This window comes from Oryctolagus cuniculus, chromosome 1, assembly GCF_964237555.1.
Source record: "Oryctolagus cuniculus chromosome 1, mOryCun1.1, whole genome shotgun sequence".
Lineage (NCBI taxonomy): Eukaryota > Metazoa > Chordata > Mammalia > Lagomorpha > Leporidae > Oryctolagus > Oryctolagus cuniculus.
The window spans coordinates 183,905,395-183,932,573 of NC_091432.1; the positions used below are offsets into that span (position 1 = coordinate 183,905,395).

General features: G+C 37.8%; 1 protein-coding gene across 3 annotated transcripts in view; it reads left to right on the plus strand.

Annotated features, from left to right (window-relative positions):
- Positions 1-27,179, plus strand: part of FOCAD (focadhesin) — a 381,367-nt gene that overhangs the window by 248,031 nt on the left and 106,157 nt on the right. For all 3 annotated transcript variants that reach the window (XM_002708074.5, XM_017340978.3, XM_017340982.3), the window contains 4 exons: positions 8,036-8,170; positions 11,947-11,997; positions 13,283-13,366; positions 21,974-22,097. In XM_002708074.5, the coding sequence (XP_002708120.1) occupies positions 8,036-8,170; positions 11,947-11,997; positions 13,283-13,366; positions 21,974-22,097 (394 nt within the window). The remainder of the gene's footprint in view (positions 1-8,035; positions 8,171-11,946; positions 11,998-13,282; positions 13,367-21,973; positions 22,098-27,179) is intronic.

Sequence of the window (27,179 nt, forward strand, 5' to 3'; positions counted from 1 at the left end):
AGCCTGGGGTTTCTGACTTCTCTCATGTGCTCTTCCCGGTACATCACACTGGATCAGGTCTTCGTCATCCATACTATTTTGTGCTGCTAAAATTCTGTGGAAAAGTAGCTTGGGAAAAGTACCATTCTCTCCTTGCAACAAAAATTTATAATGTAAGCACTGAAAATGAGATGAATTTTCTCCAAAATCTCATACTGAGCAAGGCATTCTGAGTCATTGTACATAAATATTAACATAGGTGCATAGTATCTAGGTATTGTTCCTTATGATTCATTCATTCATTCTTTTGCCCTTCCCAGTTTCCACCACTTTTTTTTCCTACTTTATTTGAAAAGGTAGAGTTACAGAGAGAGAAAGAGAGAGAGAGGGAGAGAGAGATTTTCCATCTGCTGGTTCACTCCCCTGAGCTGGGTCCATTCAAATTCAGGAGCCAGGAGCTTCTTCCAGGTATTCCACATGGGTGCAGGGACCCAAGCACTTGAGACATTTTCTGCTACTTTCCCAAACACATTAGCAGGGAGCTGGATCAGAACTGCAGCAGCTGGGTCTTGAACCAGTGCCCATATGGGATGCCAGCATGGCAGGCAGCGGTTTAACCTGCTACACCATAATGCTTGCCCCTCCATGCCTTTTTTTTTTTTTTTTTGACAGGCAGAGTTAGACAGTGAGAGAGACAGAGAGAACGGTCTTCCTTTTTCCATTGGATCACCCCTCCAATGGCTGCCAATAGCCAGAGCACTGTGCCAACCCGAAGCCAGGAGCCAGGTGCTTCTCCTGGTCTCCCATGTGGGTGCAGGGCCCAAGGATTTGGGCCATCCTCCACTGCACTCCTGGGCCACAGCAGAGAGCTGGACTGGAAGAAGAGCAACCGGGACAGAACCGACACCCCAACCAGGACTAGAACCTGGGGTGCTGGCGCCACAGGCAGAGGATTAGCCAAGTGAGCCGTGGTGCCGGCCAGTTCATGTTGCTTTTAAGAACTTACTGTTTGGTTTTTTGGTGTTTGTTAATTTTGAAAGTCTTTTTTTATTCTTTTTTTTTTGAAAAGTCTTTTGTTTTTCTAAACTGCTCTTTGATGGTCAATCAGTATTTTCTCTCTTTTAGCTTTGAAGCTGATATCCATCTTTAGTGCTTAGTAGTCATATTTATAATGAATTAAAGGCAAACTGGTTTTTAATTGTCTTCCTTAGGACTTAATTTGGGAAATTAATGTCTTTTATTGATTCTATAAATTCTCAGAACTTCTTTTATGTTTTTCTTCTATTCCCTTTTAAACCTTTTGATATAATTTTAAACTCACAGAAGAGTTTCAAAAAGAATACAGAAAGGTATATACAACAATGAAATATTATTTGGCAATGAAAAAGTAAGTGCTGGGGTGGATGTTTGGTGCAGCAGTTAAGATGCTGATTGGGAAGCCAGATTGCCAGCTCATTGCCTGAACTTCTGATTCAGCTTCCTGTTAACTTCCCAGGCAAAGCAGTGGGTGATGGTTTGAGAACTTTGGTTCCTGTCACATACCTGGGACACCAGAATTGAGTTCCGGACTCTTGGCTTCTACGTGACCAAGCCCCACTGTTGTTGGCATTTGAGGACTGAATCAGCAGCTGGATTCTTTCTGTCTTCCTGATTTTCAAATAGATGAAGCTTTAAAAGTATATACTGTTAACTGCTATAGCATGGATGAACATTGAAAACAATATGCTAAGTGAAAGAAACCAGTTACAAAAAGTCACTTATTGTTTAATTCCATTTACAGGAAATGTCCAGAATGGGTAAGTTTATAGAGACAAAAAGTAGTTTTTTGGTTGCCTAGGAAGGAGAGAATGGGAGAAAACGAGGAGTGATAAATGATTATGGGATTTCTTTTTCTAAAATTTATTGTGATCGTTTTGTAATTTATTTGTATACTAAAAACTATTCAACCGTACTCTACATGAGGAATTACATGGTATATAAATTATGTCTCAAAAATTATTATTAAAACAAAAGAAAAGAAACACAGAATGTTCTTGTATATATTTAACTCTGCTTACCCTAATGTTGATGTCTTTTTTTTTTAATAACTATAGTGGTTATCAAACTCAGGAAATTAACATTAGTGTAATGCTTTTATTTATTTTATTTATTTTGAGATTAATTTTTAATTTTAATTTTAATTTATTTTTATTTTCTCCCCAAAAAAACCTTTCACTTAAGGAATATAGACTTCATGCATTTTATAAGTACAGCTTTAGGAATATAGTAATTCTTCCCACCATATTGGCTCTCCCACCCCTCCATCTCCTCCCTCTCCCATTCCCAGTCCCATTCTCCACTAAGATCCATTTTCTGTTAACTTTATATACAGAAGACCAACTATATACTAAGTAAAGAGTTCAACAATTAGTGTAATGCTTTAAACTAAACTGCAAACTTTTTTTCAGATTTAACTAATTTTCTTACTTATGTTCCAGGATCCAATCCAGGTTCCATATTGCATTTATTTTTCAAATTTCCAAAAGTCTTCCAATTTGTATTATTTACTAAATATCCTTGGTTTTCATGATCTTGATGCTCTTGAAGAGTTCTCATCAGTTATTTTGTAAAATATCCTTCAGTTTGGATATATGCAATGTTTTGTCATAATTAGATTGAGATTACAAATTTTCGGCAAGAATATTTCTGAAATAATATGCCTTTTACATTGTATTCAAATCAGGCATACATGATGTTTATATGCATCATTGCTGTTGATAACACTGATTGGTAGATTGCTTAAGATAATATGTATTGTTTTTCTCTACTGCAAAGTTATTGGTTTTTCTTTTGCATTAATAAATGTCTTGGGGGAAATACTTTGAGACTATGCAGTTGTCCTGTTTGTCCTCAAACTTTTGCCTAATTTTACCATCCACCAGTAGATCTTACCTATCATAGTTATTCTTGCATTTACCTAATTTACCAATTTTCTCTTGCTTCTACATTTATTAATTACAATAAAAGAAATTGTTGCTTCTCCCTTATTTATTTATCTTAATTAGGTCTCATGTGTATTTATTTTATGCTACAGATTGTAATCTAATTACTGTTGTTATTTTTGTTGTTCAAATTATTTAAACTTTGGCCATTGGGAGCTCTTTTAGACTGGTTGTTATGCTCTTTCAACAAGCCCACATCCTGTTTTGAATACTTATGTTTTGGCTCAGTAAGTTACTCCAGCTTTAAATTTTCTCTGTCTTATCTCTGGAATCAACCACTTCTTTGAGAGACATTCTAAAATTAACATCCTTTTGAAACTTTTGGTAAACATAAGAAAAATGACCTCAATCAATGCTACATGACTGAACTTTTTATATATATATATATTATATAACTTATCTTTCTGGGCTACACTTACAGTAACTTACTGTCAATTAGATTAATAATTTCCATCTAAACCTATATCTATACATCTATATCCATATCTATATCATCTATATCCCAGAGCCAGGAACTCCATCCAGGTCCTGCATGTGGATGACAGCCACATAAGCCCATTATTTCCCAGCATCTACACTGGCAGAAAACTGGAACTGGATGCTGGAATCAGGTCATAAACCCAGGCACTCCCATATGGAACACAGGCTTCCCAATCACTAGGCTAAATGATTACCTCAGTAATTTTTATTTCTGGAGATTTCATTTGGTTCTTTTTCAGGGTTTCCTCTTCTTTTCCATCATGATATATTCTGCCACTGAGTAAGAAATAACTTATTTTTGCTGACTTTTACTCATGTCAACTATATACTTTTACTCATGTCAACTATATAATTTATGGTTTGCAGTTTTTTAAAAATAATTTTTGGAAGAGTTTATTTTCTTTGTGAATTATTTGGGGTATGTGTTAAGGTAGTATCCTTCCAGAATAGCCCAGGTGCCCCAAGCTCACTACTACCATTTTTAAGGTAAATTTCTCAGTTCTGTGTTTTTGAGTCCAACCATTTAGCTAAGGGTATAGCTTTTCAAGTGTGCTGTTTTTTTTTTTTTAAGATTTTATTTATTTATTTGAGAGGTAGAGTTAACAGACAGTGAGAGGGAGAGACAGAGAGAAAGGTCTTCCTTCCGTTGGTTCACTCCTCAAATGGCCGCAACGGCTGGAGCTGCACCGATCTGAAGCCAGGAGCCAGGTGCTTCCTCTCAGTCTCCCATATGGGTGCAGGTGCCCAAGCACTTGGGAAGTGTGCTGGTTTTTAATGTAGGTTAGGGCTATGTTCTAACTCCCAGCCTTATATAGGCTGCTGTCCATATGTATCTCCTATTTCTGTGTGGGCAGGAAAGGAGCTATTAAGTCACAGAAACCGACAGCTTCCTCAATGGAAGTATTTCCCTTTTGTTTTTGGCACCCAAAAATACCGACAATGCCTTCTTTTTTTCTTTTGAGTTCAAGTGTATATGTAGAATTTTCTACTTTTTATATCATTTCAAGTGTGATCTATCATATTGGTAGAACCAGAGTCGATCTGTTGTTTGAAAGCATGTTAGTCAACAGGTAATAAACAGTGGGGGTAGAACAAATCAGTAAAAGTGAGACTAGAATATTACAGCTGAGTCCACAGGTCAAAAGGCCACTGGGTCAGATCTATAAGTTCAAGGAGGCTGACATAGGGGTTGGTAATGGGTATAATCTAAAGTGCCTTAAGGCCAGATCTCTAAGATCTAGTCAAGAATAGCCCAGGGTTGTAGAGGTCAGAGTCAGAGCATCCTTTTTTTTAATTAAAGATTTTCCTGCTCCTATAGACAAACTTGGGTTTACAAATATTCCCTGCATGCCTTACGGCTAGGATTCTGGGCTATTTTCTCACAATTCAAACGCAGAATATCATTTCGGGAGTCAGTTTTCAAATTTTTTAGGACGAAGTCCTAAAAAGTTTATTTTTCATTTTACTAAACCCTTGAAAATATTTGGAGGATGTAGCCTCACTCCCCACTCATGGAAAGGGCAGCGGTCCTTTTGTATTTCTGTAATTGGTAGCCACAGATTGTTTTTGTCAATCCATAAAGTGTGGCGGTGGGAAGCATACTACCTCATACTACCTCATGATAACTCATGGAGTAGTGATTTATAGAAATATTTGAATGACAGTGCTATTCTACACTAATCTCACATCTGAGTTGTAGTCTTTTTTTCTTGCCTGCTGGTATTTCTCACTGCCATCTTTCCATCAATTCAAATGAAGCATATTTTAAACTGAACTCATGTATCCGCCTGCAAAGGTGCTCCTCCTTCCAGTTTGCTTTCTTTTTATATGTTCCCATTGGTTCCTATTGTTCCCTCCCTCACCCTCTTACCCCTCCCCACCCCAGCCTCACCCAGGCTGAAGGCTCTTCTCACTTTCCCAACATTTCCCAGGTTCTTTTAGGCTTCTAGTCTTTGTTTCATCCCTCAGTGTTTCCCTTTCATCAGAACTTGATAAATACTGGTAATCTGTTACATACTTATTACAGTGCTTGCAGATTGGGGAATGAGAATAGTAAGACATGGTCATTGTCTTTTAGCAGAAGAGACACTTTTCATACATTAAAATAGTGAACAATACCAGACAGCATATAATCAAATGCTAAATTGGGTGGCACAGAGTTCTAAGTATTAGAAGGTGGAGGAAAGATAGGGATAAAATGAGAACTTGAATTTTAAGAGAAACTTTAATTTAGGAAGTGGGATTTAAGTGAGATTTTAGGGGCCAGTGCTGTGGCATAGAGAGTAAACTGCTGTCTGCAGTGCCAGCATCCCATATGGGCACTGATTTGAGACGTGGATGCGCCACTTCTGATCCAGCTCTCTGCTCTGGCCTCAGAAAGCAGCCGAAGATGGCCCAAGTCCTTGCGCCCCTGTACCCACATGGGAAACCCAGAGGAAGCTCCTGGCTCCCGGCTCCTGGCTTCAGACTGGCCCAGCTTTAGTCATTGAAGCCATTTAGGGAGTGAACTTTCTCTCTTTCTCTCTCTCTCTCTCTCTGCTTCTCCCTTTCTCTGTAACTCTGCCTTTCACATAAAAATAAATAAGTTTTTTTAAAATTAAATAAAACCTAGGTTTTAAACCATCATAGATTAGAATTGGATAGACATTTAAAGTGAGGAGAAAACATGAACAATTAGTGAGTTTGTTGAGTGTAACATTTTGGATACCTTTGGAGATGTTTATGTGTTGGTGATTGCTTTCCTTTGCTCTCAGGTCACCAACTGAATCTTTTTTTTTTTACAGGCAGAGTTAGACAGTGAGAGAGAGAGAGAGACAGAGAGAAAGGTCTTCCTTTTCTGTTGGTTCACCCCCCGAATAGATCTTTAATAGTAGTTTTTAAAATTTAGTGTGTTCCTCAACTCAGAATCCTTTCAGAGGTTTCTTTTCTTTTTGATTTTGATCTGAACAGCCTTGGTATTACAGGTACTCCGTGATCCACCAGTCTTTTCCCCACCATGCTTTTTGTGCCCGCAATATGCTGTTTTGTGTTTGACTTGTGTTTTCCTTTTGCTTGTGGTATGTCTGCATGATTTCTGTCCATTCCTACTTCAAGTGCCCTCTCAAGACTCATGTGAATTTCTTAATGCCCATCTGATGATTTCTTTCTTCTGTGGTTTCTCTTGAAACTATTTTCATTTCACAATAGTGCAGAATCAAATCATGCACCTTGTCTTACAATAATTTAGAATCCCATATATTTCTCTTATCAATAATTGATAAGCTTTTGGTAAGCTTAGATTATGTTTCATATTTTATTGTTCTTTTTAGTACTATGTGTTACTCTGGTCATGGACTTGGGGTAGCCTTTAAGGAATTGATTTGTTTTTTGTTTCAGATATTGATAATTTATAATTTATAATATTGAATTTACATCATCATGTAAATGTGCCTATTATTATGGCTGACCTGTAGTAATGCCCTTGGTAAATGTTAGTTGAATCCAGATCTGTGTAGTGGATTCCAAATACCAAATACCATGTATTCTTCTGCAGTTTCATAGAAGGTAGAAATAAAAGCAAAGTCCTAAGCCAAGTTTTCTGAGATATGATTTTTCTACTGGCTTTTCTTAAGTGTCTCCTTAATATGTGCCTTTTAAGTATATATTATTCATTTATCTTTGACATCTTTTACTACCACTTGTAGGTTTTTTAAAAAATTTGTAGATAGAGATAAATTGTATGTGTTAATTGCTGCTTATAGAAGAGATGAGTATTTCATGAAGATTAATCCTTGCTAAATTCTATCTAATTGATCCATGCTGGCAATTTATCAGCCTGTTTTAAAATTTTAATAAAATATCTTATCAGTGAAAAAATAATCTGCTGTGGCTGGAATTGAATTAAAGAAGACATTTGAAGCAGATATTTAAATGAACCAAGAGCAGTTAGTTTGAGAAAATTGGGTCAAGTTAAAAATGATATAACATTTCTGTTGATGTTTATATAACTGCCTCTTCAAAAATATGAAATAAGTTTTAAAACATCTTAAATTATTTTTTAAATAATAGTTCTTTTCCTAATTCCTTTAAAAGCTTGTAAAGTGGTTGATTTGAGAATGCATGATTTATGAATAATAATGCCCTAATTTTCTTAGTAGGTGTAGCTTTAGTGGGATTGAAAAGCAACAAGAACTATTGATACTCAATTTAAGAGATACACTAACAGTATTCTGATCTTTTTTTCAAGGAATGTGTCTTTAACACATATAGCTATTGTAATGTTAATCTCGCATGTGAATACATGTGTGTGTGTGTGTGTGTGTGTGTGTGAGAGAGAGAGAGAGAGAGAGAGAGAGAGAGAGAGAGATTGAGATCGATTGGTTTTTGTGTTAACGCCAACAATATGGTAAAAGAGCAATTGATATTGGCTTAAGTAAATTCTTTTGAGGGATAGTACCTTGTGAAATCTTTGAATATTCTTACTGATTTCTTGTTTTATCTCATTATAAAAGGTAGTACTCTTAACTCACGGCCTTATATGAGTGGTGGTTTTGTTGGGTATTAACTTTTTCTTTTTTAATTTGCATGCATTTCATAAATACAACTTTGATTCACAGGTTGTTTGCATCCGCTCTACCTGGAATGCTCTGTCCCCAAAGCTGAGTTGTGATACAAGACCTCTCATTTTGAAGACCCTAAGTGAACTGTTTTCTCTGGTTCCTTCCTTAACAGTCAATACAGCTGAATATGAGGTATGGAGTTGGAGCTCAGCAAATTGCCTGTTTCTCTATTGGAAATATGTACGTTACTACCCTTTGAAGTAACTTCCTAACCTTTGGTTTCACAAAAATCCTTCAACTTTTTTTGTTCTGATACCATGTTCGTATCTTTGTGGATCCTTAGAAATACTAGGATATCTACCCCTCTTAATTCTGTGTCTCTTAGAATTACTTACATAAGGCCTACTGTGTGTTTACTATTAGAGTTTGGTGAAGATTTCACAAAGTCAGTATATTAAAAATAGTGTTTCTAAACCAATAGAGTGTGTAAGACTTCCATTTTGAAATCTTCTCCCCCCCCCCCCACAGGCAGAGTTAGACAGTGAAAGAGAGAGACAGAGAGAAAGGTCTTTCTTTTCTGTTGGTTCACCCCCCAAATGGCCGCTACGGCCGGCGCGCTGCAGCCTGCGCACCGTGCTGATCCGAAGCCAGGAGCCAGGTGCTTCTCCTGGTCTCCCATGCAGGTGCTGGGCCCAAGGACTTGGGCCATCCTCCACTGCACTCTCGGGCCACAGCAGAGAGCTGGCCTGGAAGAGGGGCAACTGGGACAGAATCCAGCGCCCCAACCGGGACTAGAACCCCGTGTGCCGGTGCAACACGTGGAGGATTAGCCTAGTGAGCTGCGGCGCCGGCCTCTTTATGTTCTTGAAAATAAGCTACAATGACTTTAATGAAGACAAGACAAATTTCTCCGATTGTATGAATTTCACTGGTTGTTTTTGTGGTGGCTGACACTTAGTGGAAGATTCTGTGCATAAGGTTCATGCATTACTGCTTGATGCTTTCCTCATTGCCTCTTTGAATGAAATGAGTTAGAGGAGAAGACTTTTATGTCTCTACTTTTGTAGGCCAGGCCATAATCTCTTCCATATTCATCTTTTGTTCCATTTCCTTCAAAGAGCAGCAGCTGATTTTTACTCGCTATTTTGGTGAACTTTTAGTTTGATTTAACAAGAGACCTTGAATAGCTAAAGCAATCTTGTACAACAAAAACAAAGCCGGATTTAATACTTCATAGACTTTGTAAACTACCATTCCTTAAAATTCTATTAATAGTCCCTTACATGTTTTAGATCAAGTAATTGAACAGGATTAGGATAATATTTCTAATCACTCTAAAGGCTGCAAAATAAATAAAATCAAATTTGTCCTTATTGAGTGCCTGGCGCATTATGTATATTCAGTAAGTAGTTGTTGAATGAATGACTAAACAGTACAGGGTATTTTGATTTAATTCTCACATGTGGGCTTTTGTTTTAAAGTATTGAAGGATCAATTTGTCAGACCTAAGATATATAGTTCCCTATCAGTCTTTTTTATGGATGTGATTCATAGATACTTGCTCTTACATAGTCACAGAGTCTGCAGGGTTACTGATAAGGAGCTAAGCTAAGACTAAAATCCAGTGTAAGGGTATTTTCTGAATGTGTTTTCTGTCTTCAAGTGATGAACTCATATATACCATTGTATTTCATGTGCTTTTGGTTATTTGGATCCTATTACAGGTCAGTGTATGAAGTAGATTCTGTGTGTTTGTTTCTTATGCTTGCTTAGCAAATTGTCTTCTGGGTTATTTTTTTTCTTTTAGATTTCACATCTTTTTCACTGCTATCTTATTTTTTATTTATATTCATATTATATAATATTAGGGTTCCTCTGTTGTTCAGACAAAATATTTGGGGGTCATTCTGTCCGTATTTTCTCTCCCAGTCACTTTGCTGGTGAGTCGGGGAATCCAGAGACTACCATGCCTTTGGAAGCAGGAATGCAGAAATACAGAGGGAAAGATTTTTTTTCCTTCCCCTTTATCCTTACCTCTCTCCATTCCATGTCTATTTAGATAATTTGTTTTGTTTTAACTGCTTAGAATTAATTTGGATGTGAGCCACTAGAATTGAATTTAGTTTTTCCAAGACATTTTTTTTTGGTCATTTCTTTCCCTACTCACCTTTATGTTTTCTTTTTGCCTAAAATAAATGAAGTCCAATGTCTTTATACTGTCAATAAGGCCTTCCTAAATCCAGCTTTTACTCCATTGCTCTGTATCCTGTACTCCAGAAAAACTGAACCATTAATAATTTTCCTATTTGTCTCCAAACATTTCTGTTTCTTTTCCTGTGCTTGTGTTGTTTCCTCTGTCTAGAATTACCTTTTTGTGAACATATATATATATATATATATATAATTTTAAAATTTGTTTTAGGAATCATGATTATTTTTAACTAATGCAGTTCTTTTAGTTTTTGTCTGTAAGCAGCAGTTTGTTGTTCCCAAAATTCTTTAATTTATTTTTTTTAAAGATTTATTTTATTTATTTGAAAGACAGTGTTACAGAGAGAGGTAGAGATAGTGAAAGAGGTCTTCCATCCGCTGGTTCACTCCCTAGATGGCCGCAGTGGCTGGAGCTGAACCGCTGCACCATGGCACCGGCCCCACTCTTTAATCTGTTTAAGCACATTTATTTCTATAGTGTAAAACATATATATGTACATACCATTTTCTCAATTAAATTCCAAATTTATTGAAAATGGAATCATTGATTCAACTGCAGTGGTTTTTTTTTTCAATTGCTTAGCACAGTGCTTGGTACATTTATTAATTGACTCAATATATTTATTAAAGCTCTACTGGGGCTTATAGATACTAATAAATAATAATAATTACTATTATTGAGTACCTAGTAACTCTCTAGCACTCTTGTAATTATTATATACCAATTAGTTGTAGTATCTGATATGAAAGTACTATTTTATATTTCATAGCTAATGAAACAGATTTTAAGAGGCCTATCCATTTATTAATCAAATATTTATTGAGATCTGTTATGTACAAGGTAAATAATCTGATTATAATTACTAAGAAAAAGCTGATACCTGAACTCATAGCCTATATTTTTCCATTATACCATGGTATCAGTTCCTACCTCCCAGATGTTCAAAGTTGGGCAAAGGAGAAAACATGAGAAATGATATTATAACAACATTTGATGAGTACACTTATTCAGAGAACAATGAATCTGTGGTAGAAAAATAGCATTTTTAGGAGAAATCCAAGGAAACCTTATTATAGTTGGTGCTATTAGACTTGGGTCTTAAAGAATTCATTTAATGCTGCTTCCCATTGAAATTTTGTGGATGGTATATGCAAAGGGGAAGGGATATAGGAGAATATTTGACTTATAGTGGCAAGCCATTATATGTGACTGAAATGAAGAAGATACTAAGTGTTGGAAAAGAAGTTGCTTTTATTCTCATTCCATTATTTATTCAATATTTGTCATCATTGGGGAACTATCCTGGGCTCCATCAGCTCTGTCTTTGAAATGACAGACACAGTCACTGCCCCAAGGAGTATACAACTTAGTAGGGAGTTAATCATACCAGATGCTAAAGTGTGCCATGTGCCATATGGTCAGTTGGACAAAGGAACACTTTTCTAGGTAGGGGATCAGGAACAGTGACATAAGAAAATGATATTTGTATTAGGACTTGAGGGGTCAGTATGAAATGGTCAGATTTCTAAATTTAATAATCTTGAAATCTCAGTATGTTTTATATATCTTGTGTTCAGTTGATATGCCTGTTTCTGAGCATTTTCAATTTATAAATGGTGGATAAACACAAATTAAGCCAGTTACTATTGGTGAAGTTTAAAAAGTGATTTAATTCTATTATTTGCTAATTATGATTGTTTATTCTCAATTTTAACTTTGTCTTAAAATTTTATTCTGGTGTTTACTGATTTTTCAGAATTTTAAAGTTCAAGTCCTCAGCTTCCTCTGGACCCAGACTCAAAATAAGGTATTGTCACAAGGGTTAGCAACAACTCAAAGCAAAAGCTGGGAAAAGAAGATTCTTTTTTTTTTTTTAAATAAGACTTTTAAAAAAATATTTATTTATTTATTTGAAAGAGTTACACAGGGAGAGGAGAGCAGAGAGAGAGAGAGAAGTCTTCCATCCTTTGGTTCACTCCCCAATTGGCCGCAACGGCCAGAGCTGTGCTGATCCAAAGCCAGGAGCCAGCAGCTTCTTCCAGGTCTCCCACACGGGTGCAGGGGCCCAAGGACTTGGGCCATCTTCTACTGCTTTCTCAGGCCATAGCAGAGAGCTGGATTGGAAGAGGAGCAGCCGGATCTTGAACCTGCGTCCATATGGGATGTGGCACTTCAGGCCAGGGCGTTAACCTGCTGTGCCACAGCACCGGCTCCTAAATAAGACTCTTTAGAATAAAAGATATAACTCCCTTGAAATGATGGCTTAAGATTTTTTAAAAAAGATATTACTATTGATAAGCTTGGGTTTTAAAAATTATTCCTGATTTCTTCCCATTTATGCATTCTCACCATAAAGTAGACTTAATATTTTTCAATCTGCGAGGTGTAAAGAAGGACTGTTGACATTAACTCATGTTTTTACGTGGCCCTTCATCTTTTCCTGCTTTACTCCTCCCCTACCAAGAAGTATGACAAACACACAAAAAATCCAGTGCATTGTTTCAGTGGTTTTTTTCAATCAGGGATTAGAGAGAAGAAGGTGTGAGTGGTGTTATGACTGACTCCTGGGTGAAGGAACTTCACTTAAAAAGGCCAATTTGCATGTGAGTAGGTGGTGGAGAATCAGAAAGGAAACCTTGGTTTGTCAGTCTCCACACCCTCATAGTGCTACCATTAATCCATACTCCTTCATGGGGACCTGAACAATTATGAGTTACTTTATGTTTAGGAAAAAATTTAATGTTTCCTATCCCTTTGCCTTTCATATTATTTCCCTTTGTATTTTTAGTTGGTACAAATTCTTAGGAAAAATATATGGTGCCAATAATTTTTCCCAATGGTTCTAACTCCACTCCTCAGGCTCTTTCACTCTTATATCAGTATTTTCTTTTGAAATGAGGATAAAGTTCCTTGAATTCTCTTCTGAAATTCCTAGATAATGCAGTTTTGCCCTAAAAGTGGCTTGAAAACTGTTTCCAAAGCACTGACTGTAAATGTTGGGATAGGTAAGGGAAGGATTTCTTCTTCCAGATTTGGTGTTTCACATATGTTATTTTTTTTTTACTTGTTTTCATTTCTTTTACCCTATCTAGGACCCAGTTGTAGCAAATGCTGCATATAAATCTCTGTCCCACTTTAGTGCAGGGGAACACACCATTCTTCATCTGCCTGAACAGGTAAGCATATCTGCTTTTTCACTGGTGTCTCCTTACTTTGATGGTTTTCATGACTTATTTTTTTTCTTCCTCCTAAGAGATCTTTGCCTGATGACTGTATATCATTATATAACTCTAGATATGTTGTTCACACAAAATAAGTATTTGCGTTCATAATTTGTTTACTCTTTAAAAGATAATAAACATCATAGGATTCACAGGTAGTGAATTTAAATCACTTGGAAAAGGTGGAGGACACCTATAATGCTAATGAAGTTTTCATAAGATGATTGGGTATATGGTTTGGTCCAGAAGATCCACACTTAGAGGAACCACTTTGCAGTCAAGTTGGCGCACTGTTTCAGACCTTCATAGACTAAGGTTTAATACCACTTGTGCAGCTAAAAATATTTATTTGTGATGAATGCCACATGAATATACTCTATTAGTATAGTGTGAAATGATATATAGATTAGCTCCAGAGTACTGGACAAGGAAAGTATCACGATCTTTGAAAGGCAGCACATAGGATAGTATTACCTTAGTTTTCAGACTAAACTAAGAAACATTTAGTGGCCGGTGCCGCGGCTCAATAGGCTAATCCTCCGCCTGCGGCGCCGGCACCCTGGGTTCTAGTCCCAATCGGGGCGCCAGATTCTGTCCCGGTTGCTCCTCTTCCAGTCCAGCTTTCTGCTGTGGCCCACGAGTGCAGTGGAGGATGGCCCAAGTCCTTGGGCCTTGCATCCACATGGGAGACCAGGAGAAGCACCTGGCTCCTGGGTTTGGATCAGCACAGTGCACCGACTGCAGTGGCCATCGGGGGGTGATCCAATGGAAAAAGGAAGACCTTTCTCCCTGTCTCTCTCTCTCACTGTCCACTCTGCCTGTCAAAAAAAAGAAACATATAGCCTTGCCTAATATCTACCTGACATAACTGCTTTAAATTATTTGATCATGTTAAGGAGTTCAATATCTGGTTTTACATTTAGTGTCACTACTACTAATCAAATGCATACAGATACTTATGAAATTCCATTACAGTGTAAGGCAGGCATTGTGTTACATGAAGATATGTATAACATTACCCAGAATTTGTCCGGGAGATCAATTGATGAAGAAATTTGGTGTGAATTTTGTGGAATCCTTAGACATTTGGCTTTTTCTTATGGATTGGGTTTATACAGCGATTAGATGCCAGCAGGAAACAGACAAACTTCTGTTTACTGAAATGAAGTCACCATATAAAAAAGATTGCAGGTAGCGTCCTTTAAAAACTAAATCCTAAGTAAGGCAGGATTAACTATGTTTTTGAGGAGTCTTATGACAGATTGTCTGATTTGTCATGCAGTGATCACAAATGGAAGGGCTGAAGTAAAGATGTTTATAATTCTTACATTTAAAAATCATGGAACTTCAGATTGTACTCTGGTGACTAAGTGTCCATTGTTACTTAACAAAGACAAAGAGAAAAAAATTATATGTTGAACTTGGTGTGTATATGCATACCAATAGATTAGCTACAACATCTGGAGAGATACCTTTTATTAACATTGTTATGATCATTAATATTATTATTTGAGAGGCAGAGAGATAGAGGTAAAGAGTCCTCCAATTGTTGGTTTGCTCCCTAAATGCCCACAGTGGATGGAAACTGGGAGCTGGGAACTCAGACCAGGACTCCCAAGTGGATAGAAGGATCCCAGTTGCTTCAAGCGCCACCTGCTCCCTCCCAGGATCTTCATTAGCTGGAGCCAGAGCCAGCCCTGAAATCTAGGTACTCTGACATAGGATGTAGCTTTTATTATTTTTAAAAAGCAGCTTTTTATTTAGATCACATCATAAAAAGTCTTTATTTTTAGCAGAACTGAAATACTGCAACTGGAGTAATAGCTCTTATTAAATAACTCCCACATACTCTTGACTGTTTAATCTCTACCTCTTGCAGTATTGACATGTCTATTTTTTCCAACTTTAGGGCTATATTCTATTTATGATTATGTTTGTAAGAGTTTTACACAGTTAAATGTTATTCTCAAATGATAGCCACTCCCTTAATCTAACTCTTCTATACCCTCTGATTCCTGAATAGCCATAAAATTTTTTATATATTTTACCACCTATAGTTGTGATATACTTAGAACTGGGTTTCTCTGGGCATTCACAGTTAGAAAGTGAAGAGTTAGAAACAAAGCTATGACACATACCTTTCATGGCTGTGCTTTTCTACTTTGTTGTTGTTGTTGTTCTGCCCTAAACCCCTTCTGGGATATGATCTACCCTAAAAAGTAACCCTGATTCTCCATGGTGAGTAATCTCAACTGAGGTTTAAGTTGAGAAGGTATAAGTGGTGTGAGAGAATCTCTCCCACTTGGGCGCCCATGTTCTGAAACAGAGGACATCTCTTCTTGGAGAATCATTGTTTCCAAGATGACACCATGCATACTTCTTTGTGTTGATTGCGGCATTTCATTCTGGTTGTTTGAATACCAGAAGACTGCAAGTCCAGAAAATGTCACTGTTTTCATGTCCCAGACTATTTCCAATAGGCTAACAATACAACCAGGTCAGCACTACACCTCTGTTTTATGGGTGATGGCAGTGGGGTAAAATAGACTCATTTTCTTTCCTTTTTTTTTTTAAAGATGTATTTATTTATTTGAAAGTCAGAGTTACACACAGAGAGAGAGAGGGAGGGAGTGAGGGAGGGAGGGAGAGACAGAGAGGTCTTCCATCCGCTGGTTCACTCCCCAATTGGCCACAATGGCTGGAGCTGCGCCAATCTGAAGCCAGGAGCCAGGAGATCTTCTAGGTCTCTCATGTGGGTGCTGGGGCCCAAGGACTTGGGCCATCTTGTACTGCTTTCCCAGGTCATAGTAGAGAGCTGGATTGGAAGTGGAGCAGCTGGATCTCGAACCAGTGCCCATATGGGATGCCAGCGCTTCAGGCCAGGGTGTTAACCTGCTGTGCCATAGCGCTGGCCCCGACTCATTTTCTATAAAAGCATATTTTCAACTGTTTTCAAAGTCCCTGCCAAGCAGGGATTTCTATAATGTACAAACTAAGGTAGCTCTTTGTTGTTGGAAGATTACTCACTCTGTACCAAGGGCAATTGGCTTACTAACAAAATTTAAGATTATCCATATACATTTCCAGTAAAAGTACATCCTGCATGTCTCTTTCTACTTGTAGCAACTTGTGAAATAAACCTGTGAGTCCACTGTACGTTTCACATAGAATGAAAAAAAAAAACTTGATATAAATGCACCTTATAAGTATGACAATTTTTGTGGGTTGTAATTCAAAAATTAAGACACACGTTCTACATCTTCAAATTTACTTAAATATTTCTCATTGATTGATGGACATGAATTTATAGTGACAATTTGTTGAAAGTTAACAGAATGGTAGAACAAAAAGAATAAAAAGGAGAGGCAAACATCAGAAGGATTGAGGATTGCAGGAAATGGCACAACTAAAATATAAGATGGAAATTATGGGTAGTAGAGCTCAATGCGATACCATGTGAGTTGGAGATCTGAATACCAAATTCATTAATTCATCTTTCTTATTACTTTTTTTAAATGAGGAATTTCTGTATGATTTAGTGATGGGCACTAAATGCTTGCATATGTTTAACAATTATTTATTTGATATGTAGTATGTTCTAGGCTCTGTCATATGAGTTGAAGCTGTTATTGAAGGAATATGTCTTGTTGGTTTATAACAATGTCATTTTTAATGACAAAGTATGCAAATCTAAAGTTGATACAAAATTTTAGAGGGACTTTTGAGGACATGTTGATTCTAATATTGAAACATACACAAGAATGAATTTCATCTGTTAGTTTTAGCTATTTACCCTATTCCCTTGCCACAAAAAAAAAGATAACAAAAAGTGATGTGCATTGTTAGAGATAACAAGAAAATGATACAGATTGTTTTTATGGTAAAACAATCAGTAATGGATAAACTTTTAGGTAGAGGTTATTGATTCTTGTCTCTGACCTCAGTTCATTAAAAATATTCAGCTATTTAAAAATTAAACCTTTTTTATAGCAATCATAAGATAGATTGTTTTGTTGATTTCTGGAGTTAATTTTAGAAGTAATATAGAAAAGCTCATTATGCACCCAGGGTTGGTATAAATATGGTATAATCCACTTGGCTTTGATTTAAGTGAATGTCACTGTATTTATTAGAAGTCATTTCTCTTTTTAACTGAATTTATACAGATACTTGATGTGTTCCAAATAAAAATCCTCTGTTTATGCACAGATCCTTGGATTTTCATATTTTACATATATGGAAAGGTAGATGAAAGGTTATATGGATGAGAATCCACAGCCAAATATTTTGTAGGCTAAACTTTTCAGTATTCAATCTGAAGAAGATTTGAAAAGTAATTTGTCATTTTATCTTTGTCTTTCTATTGAAGAAATTTTTTAAATAATGTTTAACCATGACTGGAAGGGTATTGTAGTGTATATGTGCCTTAAATATAGTCCAATTTTTCCTAGATGTTTTGTGGGTAATATAATTGCTGAAATTTTATAACTATTTCTTTCATTTGACTTCTCTTGATTCTTCCTAGTAGTATTCTCATTGAACTTACTCATTTTTTGCACACAAATGAAGGGAAAAGACAGATGTTAACATAGGGAGATGAAACAAACAATTCTTCAAGAGGTGAGCAGAGGAGGAGGGAGTTGTATTGGAACCCAGGTCTAGCAGTAAATGCTGATTTATCCAGGAGAACCAGCTCACCATTAGGAAATGAAAATTGAAGAGTTGATTTACCATTTTAAGTAAATACACAGAATATATCTTTTATGCTTAGAGTACATTTCTTTTTTTTATTTTTTATTTTTTATTTTATTTTTTGACAGGCAGAGTGGACAGTGAGAGAGACAGAGAGAAAGGTCTTCCTTTTGCCGTTGGTTCACCCTCCAGTGGCCGCTGCGGCCGGCGCGCTGCAGCTGGTAGACAGCGCTGATCCAATGGCAGGAGCCAGGTACTTTTCCTGGTCTCCCATGGGGTGCAGGGCCCAAGCACTTGGGCCATCCTCCACTGCACTCCCTGGCCACAGCAGAGAGCTGGCCTGGAAGAGGGGCAACCGGGACAGAATCCGGCGCCCCGACCGGGACTAGAACCCGGCGTGCCAGCGCCGCAAGGTTGAGGATTAGCCTAGTGAGCCGCAGCGCCGGCTAGAGTACATTTCTAATTTCTGTGTTACTATTAATGCCTATTCAGGATTTAGAAATATGTTATTCACTGTATAGCAGATAAATTAGTACAGGCACCTAGTAATGAGTTTGTGAAATAAAACAATTTGAGATTTATGGGTGGGTCAATTTTCTTCATCCTCAACTCTTTCTTTAGTAACTCTTAGATAGAATGATGTCATGGGTGCTGTGACTCATTTTATTTAAGTTAGGGTAATGAAGCAGAATGTCTGGACAGGATAAGCTGTGTGTAAAAGTGATCATATCTCTTCTGTAGTAAATAATTCTGGGAAGTTTTTGATAATTTGGTATAACGTCCCTACTAGTTTGAAGTCCTTCTTTCTGGCAACCATGGCAACTCTGTCAGAAGCTCCCTTCTTCTGCTCTTCCTTTTTAAAAAATAGCTTTATTGACATATAATTCACATATTATAGGATTAAAGTATATGATTAAGTTGTTTTGTTTATTCAGAGAATTGTGCAATTAATAAAGAGCAACCACAGTTTAATTTTAGAGTATTTGTCCACCTGAAAGAAACCCCTTTTTTTAAATTTATTTATTTATTTTTATATAGATAGCGTTAGACAGTGAGAGAGAGAGACAGACAACAAGGTCTTCCTTCCATTGGTTCACCCCCAAATGGCCGCTAAGGCCGGAACTAAGCGTATCCGAAGCAAGGAGCCAGGTTCTTCTTCCTAGTGTCCCACGGGAGTACAGGTGCCCAAGCACTTGGGCCATCCTTCACTACCTTCCCAGGCCACAGCCGAGAGCTGGACTGGAAGAGGAGCAACCGGGACTAGAATCCGGTGCCCATATGGGATGCCGGCGCCGCAGGCAGAGGATTAACCAAGTGAGCCACAGCTCCAGCCCCTTATTTTTATTTTTTATTAGTTTTTTTTTTAAGATTTATTTATTTATTTGAAAGTCAGAGTTACACAGAGAGAGGAGAGGCAGAGAGAGAGATTGAGAGAGAGAGGTCTTCCATCCTCTGGTTCACTCCCCAGATTGCTGCAATGGCCGGAGCTGTGCTGATCCAAAGCCAGGAGCCAGGAGCTTCCTCCAGGTCTCCCACACGGGTGCAGGTGCCCAAGGACTTGGGCTATCTTCTATTGCTTTCCCAGGCCATAGCAGAGAGCTGGATCAGAAGAGGAGCAGCCAGGACTCAAACCAGTGCCCATATGGGATGCCAGCGCTTCAGGCCAGGGCATTAACCCTCTGTACCACAGTGTTGGCCCCCTTATTTTTATTTTTTTAAAGATTCATTTCATTTATTTGAAATACAGAGTTACAGAGAGAGGTAGAGACAGAGAGAGCGGTCTTCCATCTGCTAGTTCACTCCCCAGATGGCTGCAATGGTTGGAGCTGAGCCAAGCTGAAGCCAGGAGCCAGGAGCTTCTTCTGGGTCTCCCACGTGGGTTCTCAGGCCCAAGCACTTGGGCTATGGTTTCTCAGGGCATAGCAGAGAGCTGAATTGGAAGAGGAGTAGCTGGGACTAGAATCGGCGCCCATATGGGATGCCAGCACTTCAGGCCAGTTCTTTAACCAGCTGTGCGACAGGACCGGCCCAAGAAACCCTTTACCACTCACCATAATCTCAACCCTAAGCAACCACCAATTTACTTTCTGTCTATAAAAAAATCTATTTTCTATTCTGAACTTTTCTTACAAATGGGAGCATATAGGATGTGCTCTTTTGTGACTGTCTTCTTTTACTTAGCATTGTGCATTTAAGGTTCTTTCATGTATATCATGTATATATATTTTATTCTGTTTTATGACTGAATAATATTTCATTATATGAATATACCACATTTTATTTATATAGTCATCAGTTGATGTGCATGTAGTTTGCTTCCCTTTTTGTGTATTATGATAAGTAATACTGCTATGAATATTCATGATTAAGTTTTTGTTTGATCATATATCTTCATTTATCTTGGTTAGAAGTGGAATTTACTGGGCTGTATATAAGAGTTCCCTTTAACTGTTTTCCAAAGGTATTATGATGAGTAAAAAGTCAGAAAGCAAGGCAGAAGGACACAAAATTTTCTCCTTTTTCAGGACTTTTTGAGGCCTCTAGGGCTGGTTAGAATCTAAGACAACTTGTGATGATACTACAACTAGAAAATTTCAGATATTTATCCAACAGAAAACACCTGGAAAACCGTTTATGTCACAGCCAAAAAACCCTGACATGCCAGGGTTTCTCTGGTATACAGTATTATCAACAGAATACTGCAATGCTCTATCCAGAGCACATTTGATTGTTATTTCTGTAAGCAGAATTTCTCTCTGAGATTTAGGTGCTCAATACTGAATCTGAATTAAATCTTGTCTTGGAAAATCTTCGGTGATCACATTGCCTTCACTCTTCCTTCAGTAATGAAGAGAACACTAGTTATGGTTGAAGGGCTTCACTGGAGTTGAGATTATTATACTTAAGAGAAGCATTTTCTTTCTGTTTTCTTTTATCCCCCTGCAAGAGTCCTGACTCAGTGCAGTTCCTAAATGAAATGGTTCTTTGGGGACCTATGAAGAAGGCAGTCTGCAGGAATTGTTAATTATTTCTAAAAATAACTCCGGGAGACAGGCTAATGGTAATGACTGGGTGCTGGCACTTTATGGTTATAGCAACCACTTTTACATATTTTGATTTCCTCCCCCAATGCTTAATTATCTCTATGTGGGCATTATGATGGTATGTCATTGAAAGTATTAAAAATTTAATTAATTGCTTACCAATTATATCTTGTAGAAACTACAATAGTGGTAACTCTTTTCCATTTTTTATTTGTGTTTCAAACAAACCTAACTAATGACAGAGCAGCCACAAAATCTTCAAAATGCAAATTAGATACAATAAAGTATAGCTACCAATTACAGATTTTAGTGTTTTGTATTCTATAGCAACAAACTGGCAGGTTTCAGAGAAAAGTCAATGAAAGAATTCTCTCATTTTCTGATATCTATATTCTATTGGAAGATTTTAACTTTTATATTGACATGGTTGAATCATAAATTTTAAAAAAGATTCATACAATAGAAATATTTAATTATAAGTCATAGAAGTTCAATATAATGAATTTATCAGTATTTGCCTTTTATTGTTGGATGGTGTAGAACTTTATTAGCTTTCTATAATAATCATTGGTTATGTTGGTTTATGATGATTTTCTTATTGTATTACCAGTAGTTCATTAAATGGGTTCAAGATTATACATAATAAGATGACCAGAGTTTACCATTTAATTAAACTGGAAAATGAATAGATATTTTAAAATAAATCTTAATATGTTTGACATTACAGAGTAATGGAGTCTTTAATTCTGAGATGAAAGCACAAAGAGAAAGTTCTGTATAATGTTTTAAAATCATTCTCTCTAAAATCTTAAATTTGTCATTTCAGATAAGACCAGAAATCCCTGTTCCTGATGAATTAGATGAAGAAGATGAGGAGGAAGTAGATCTTTCAGTTCCTGGCTTTTGCTATCTTAAACTGTTGTCAATCACTGCTCCTTTGGTTTTGCCAGGTGACTACTATTTGATGATGGGCAAGCTAGAATTTTTCAGTTATTTTGCCTTTCTGTATTCTTTTGTTAGTGTAGATACTATAATTTCCTTTAATCCTAGATACTTACTTTGTAATTGAATGCTAAATGCACCAGGCTTTTTTTTTTTAATTATTTCAGGTATTTACAGTGTTCAAAACATACCATAGAAATGTTAAACTCAAGTAAAATTGAGCTGGAAAATTAGTTTAAACAATCATTTTCATTGATAATTAAAATTCATTTCAAAAGCTAAATTTATTCCGGAAGACAAATTTGCAATGGGACTCCCTAGGTCACTAGTTTAATTAACGCTTCTTCATTACACAAACTAAGTGAAAAAGATCATTAGACTAGTCAGAGATTTACTGGGTAGTTCCATCATTATAAATTTATTCTTTGTCTTCTTGTTTTTTCCCCCACAAACCTTTTATTTAAGGAATACAAACTTCACACATTTCATAAATACAACTTTATGAATATAGTGATTCTTCCCACCATACCCTCTTCTTTCTTTAGGATTTTTAGTGATGTCTTAGAACTCTAAGTTAAATCTTTTAAAAAATGAATAAGCTTGTAGGGTCATTTAGTTTTAATATAAAGTTTATAGGAACTTAAGGTTTTTTTTTTTTTTAATTTTTTGACAGGCAGAGTGGACAGTGAGAGAGAGAGACAGAGAGAAAGGTCTTCCTTTGCCGTTGGTTCACCCTCCAATGGCCGCCGCGGCCGGCGCGCTGCGGCCTGCGCACCGCGCTGATCCGATGGCAGGAGCCAGGAGCCAGGTGCTTTTCCTGGTCTCCCATGGGGTGCAGGGCCCAAGCACCTGGGCCATCCTCCACTGCACTCCCTGGCCACAGCAGAGAGCTGGCCTGGAAGAGGGGCAACCGGGACAGAATCCGGCGCCCCAACTGGGACTAGAACCCGGTGTGCTGGCGCCGCTAGGCGGAGGATTAGCCTAGTGAGCTGCGGCGCCGGCCCTGAATGATTTTTTAAAACCTTAAGTTCCAGGCCAGCACCGCGGCTCACTAGGCTAATCCTCCGCCTTGCGGTGCCGGCACACTGGGTTCTAGTCCCGGTCGGGGTGCCAGATCCTGTCCCGGTTGCCCCTCTTCCAAGCCAGCTCTCTGCTGTGGCCAGGGAGTGCAGTGGAGGATGGCCCAGGTGCTTGGGCCCTGCACCTCATGGGAGACCAGGATAAGTACCTGGCTCCTGCCATCGGATCAGCACGGTGCGCCGGCCGCAGCGCGCTGGCCGCGGCAGCCATTGGAGGGTGAACCAACGGCAAAAGGAAGACCTTTCTTTCTGTCTCTCTCACTGTCCACTCTGCCTGTCAAAAAAGAAAAAAAAATCATTCAGGGGGCCAGCACCGTGGCTCACTTGGTTGGTTAATCTTCCTCCTGCAGCGCCAGCATCCCAAATGGGTGCTGGTTCTGTCCCGGTTGCTCCTCTTCCAGTCCAGCTGTCTGCTGTGGTCCAGGAAGGTGGTGGAGGATGGCCCAAGTGCTTGGGCCCTGCACCCGCATGGGAGACCAGGAGGAAGCACCTGGCTCCTTTCTTTGGATCCGCGCAGCACCAGCCTTGGTGGCCATTTCGGGGTGAACCAATGGAAGGAAGACCTTTCTCTCTGTCTCTCTGTCTATATCTCTACCTGTCAAAAAAAAAATCATTCAGTATATACATGTACTAATCATTCTATCTGAGTGTCATGTTTAGAAACACTCATCTGCCCTTTTACTATATGCCCTATCCAAGAAACAGTAGATGGTTGCATCTGAGAACTTTATTTGTGGACTCTGGGAATTTACATTATTTTTAAATTTCATTTTCTGATTAATAAAAAATATTTAAAATTCCCAGGGTGATCCCTTGTGTCTAAATAGCTTTTCAGTAATAGCCAGCATTTCACTATGTTCTGTTCCAATTCCACTTTGAATATTCCTGAATGTAAAATATCAATTTCTGAGAATGAAGTCCAGTGAAAACAAGAAATATCTCTTTATTTCCTCAGTCATGATCACACTAGCCTGTGATGTTGGAAATTCTTTTCCCTTGGTTTCATCCCACATAAGATTTCTGGGAAATTCAACTAAATGCATATGTTTATTTCTAACAAAAGCTCCTGTACCAAAATCTTTGCTACTTTTCTTTAGAGAAAACTGAGCATATAAAAGGGGCAAAGAATTCACTTTTTCTTTTCTCCTGATCTTTAGAACAAGGCTCAAAGACTTGTTCATTATTCCTCTCTTCTGTTTTTCTCCACTCCCTGACTCATAGCTCTTTGGAGTCTAAAATCTCCCTGAAGTGAATAGTGATGCAGAGAAGGAAAACATTCCTGCTGTATCCTAAAATGATGTTATTGTTAAAAGTCCTTTTGATGGGTGGAGAATGAACCTAACAGTTGTATCATATTGGGTACCTGGCTTTGATACCTGATTCTAGACTCCTGCCTAATTATCAGTCACTGGAGGCAGCAGTGATGGCTAAAGTAATTGGGTACATGCCACACATGTAGGAGACTTAGATAGCATTTCTGGCTCACAACTCTGACCTGGTCCAGTCCTGGCTCTTGCAGCCATCTGAGGAGTGAACCAGTAGATGGAAGACCTCTCCCTTTGTCTCTACCTCTCTCTGTAACTCTGTCTTTCAAATAAATAAAATAAATCTTTATATAAAAAAAAAGAAAAGTTATCTGTAATGGCACCAGAAATATTAACAGTGAAATACATTAAACACAAACCAAGTTATATTATTATGTAGCCATTTTAATTTTTAATTTAGAAAATAACTTTATTTTTGATATTTTATAGTTTAAAAACTGATATGTGAACTGATTTTAATATCTTCATTGATAAATCTTCTAAGATTATTTCAGTGAACTTTTTAAAATGATTAAGAATAGCCTAAGGTGGTTGGTCAGCAGACATTTTAGAAATCTAACTCCAAATTTTTTTAAATTATTTTTTATTTGTATGTGTCTCATAAATGCTACATTAGGAACATAGTAATTGTTGCTACTGTGCCTGCCCTTTCACCCACTCTCCCCCTTCCTCCTCCCTCTCCCGTTTAATCTGACCAAAAAAAAGAAACAGAAAAAAAATGGAATAAAATACTAAAAGAACTGTTTCTCAACAGTCTATACAAGGGCTGTTCTATGTTATTGCTTCTTGTAGGTGATTTAGCTTTTTATCCCCCTTCCTCTTTTCCCTTCCTTCCTCCCCCTTATTTCCTTTTATAAACTTAATTGTCTTTAAAGAAGAACCCAAGGATGATACATATTTTATGAGCTCTCACACATAACTATAACTTGTGAGATGTAATAATATCCTTCATTTAATACACTAAATGGAAGTGATTCTTGAGAACAAGTTTTATTATTAAGTCTCATGATACAACTCTTTGGAGACAAAAGCCCTGCATGGAAAGTTAGTGCACAGTGCACTCACTGCCTTTAATTTAATCATGGTTACTTAAAGGAGGCTTCAGATGAACTTGTTCAGAATGAAATTCCAGAGTAGGCCGGCGCCACGGCTCACTCCTCCGCCTTGTGGCCCTGGCACACTGGGTTCTAGTCCCTGTCGGGGCACCAGATTCTGTCCCGGTTGCCCCTCTTCCAGGCCAGCTCTCTGCTGTGGCCAGGGAGTGCAGTGGAGGATGGCCTAAGTAATTGGGCCCTGCACCCCATGGGAGACCAGGATAAGTACCTGGCTCCTGCCATCAGATCAGCACGGTGCACTGGCCAGAGCGCGCTGGCCGCGGCAGCCATTGGAGGGTAAACCAACAGCAAAGGAAGACCTTTGTCTCTGTCTCTCTCTCTCACTGTCCACTCTGCCTGTCCAAAAAAAAAAAAAAAAAAAAAAAAAGGAAAAGAAATTCCAGAGTAATAAGGAGGCAGATACTTGGTTTTGTTCCTAAAACAGGCGCATTTAGTGGTTTCCTTCTTGTTTTCTGCTTCATTCAATTTTTTTAGACTTAATTTGATTTGTTTTGTTTGTTTTTGTTTTGTTTCTATATTGGGCAACCTGTAGTGGCACCTAGGAAAATAACACTTAAATATAGACCTAGTTAGCAAATATTTTATTTGGGCATCCTTTTGTCTTCTGTTCCCACATTTCTGTGTTGTTTTTAAGAAGCAAAATGCCAAACAATAAAGATCTTGGGCTTATCAGTGGTGGGGGAACCTTTTTTCTGCCAAGGGCCATTGGATATTTATAACAACATTTGTGGCCCATACAAAATTATCAGCTTAACAATTAGCCTGCTCTAGATATATTGAATTTTGAGCCCCATTTGTGGTTGCCAGACCAAATGATTTTGTGGGTCTTATTTGGCCTGCAGGCCAGACATTCCTCACCCTGGACTTAAATAGCAGAGACAGAAGTGAAGACATAATGAACAAGTATTTCCTACTTACATAATTATGCTATTAATGTTAGGGAATGATGGATAGTTGTGAAAGATACTGAAAACACCTAAATGACAAGAGGGATCCAGTCAAATGAAAATCAGAGACTAATGTGTTCCATGTAGAAGGATGAATAAGTGCAGTGGTTCTGACTTGGATATCAACTCTGTTTTTGAGGAATGGAAAGTGGCCATATAGCCTGAAATTCTGATATTATTATGTGTACAGTAAAACAAAAACACAAAAAACAAAACCACAGTGATTTTTTGGGGAAAGGAATGGCAAAATTCTGGTTTTGAGATAGATGAAGCTTTCTAGGGGTGGTTCTGTAAGGAAAAGAAACCAGCAAACAAGTTTTTACATTAGTGTATATGAAGAAGAGAGAAGTTGGTAAGTAGACAAGTTGCAGTAACAATGGAGAAAAACGGGTTTAGGATATATTTTGAAGGTGAAATCAAAAGGATTTGCTAATGGATTTCATGGAAGAAGTAAGAGGAACATGAATAGTTATTCCTACTTTTTTTAAACAAATATTTATTTATTTGTAAGTCAGAGTTGCAGAGAGAGAGAACTTACAGCTGCAGTTTGACTCCCAGGTGGTGGCAACGGCTACAGCTGGCCCAGGCTGAAGGCAGGAGTCAGGAACTTCATCTAGGTCTCCC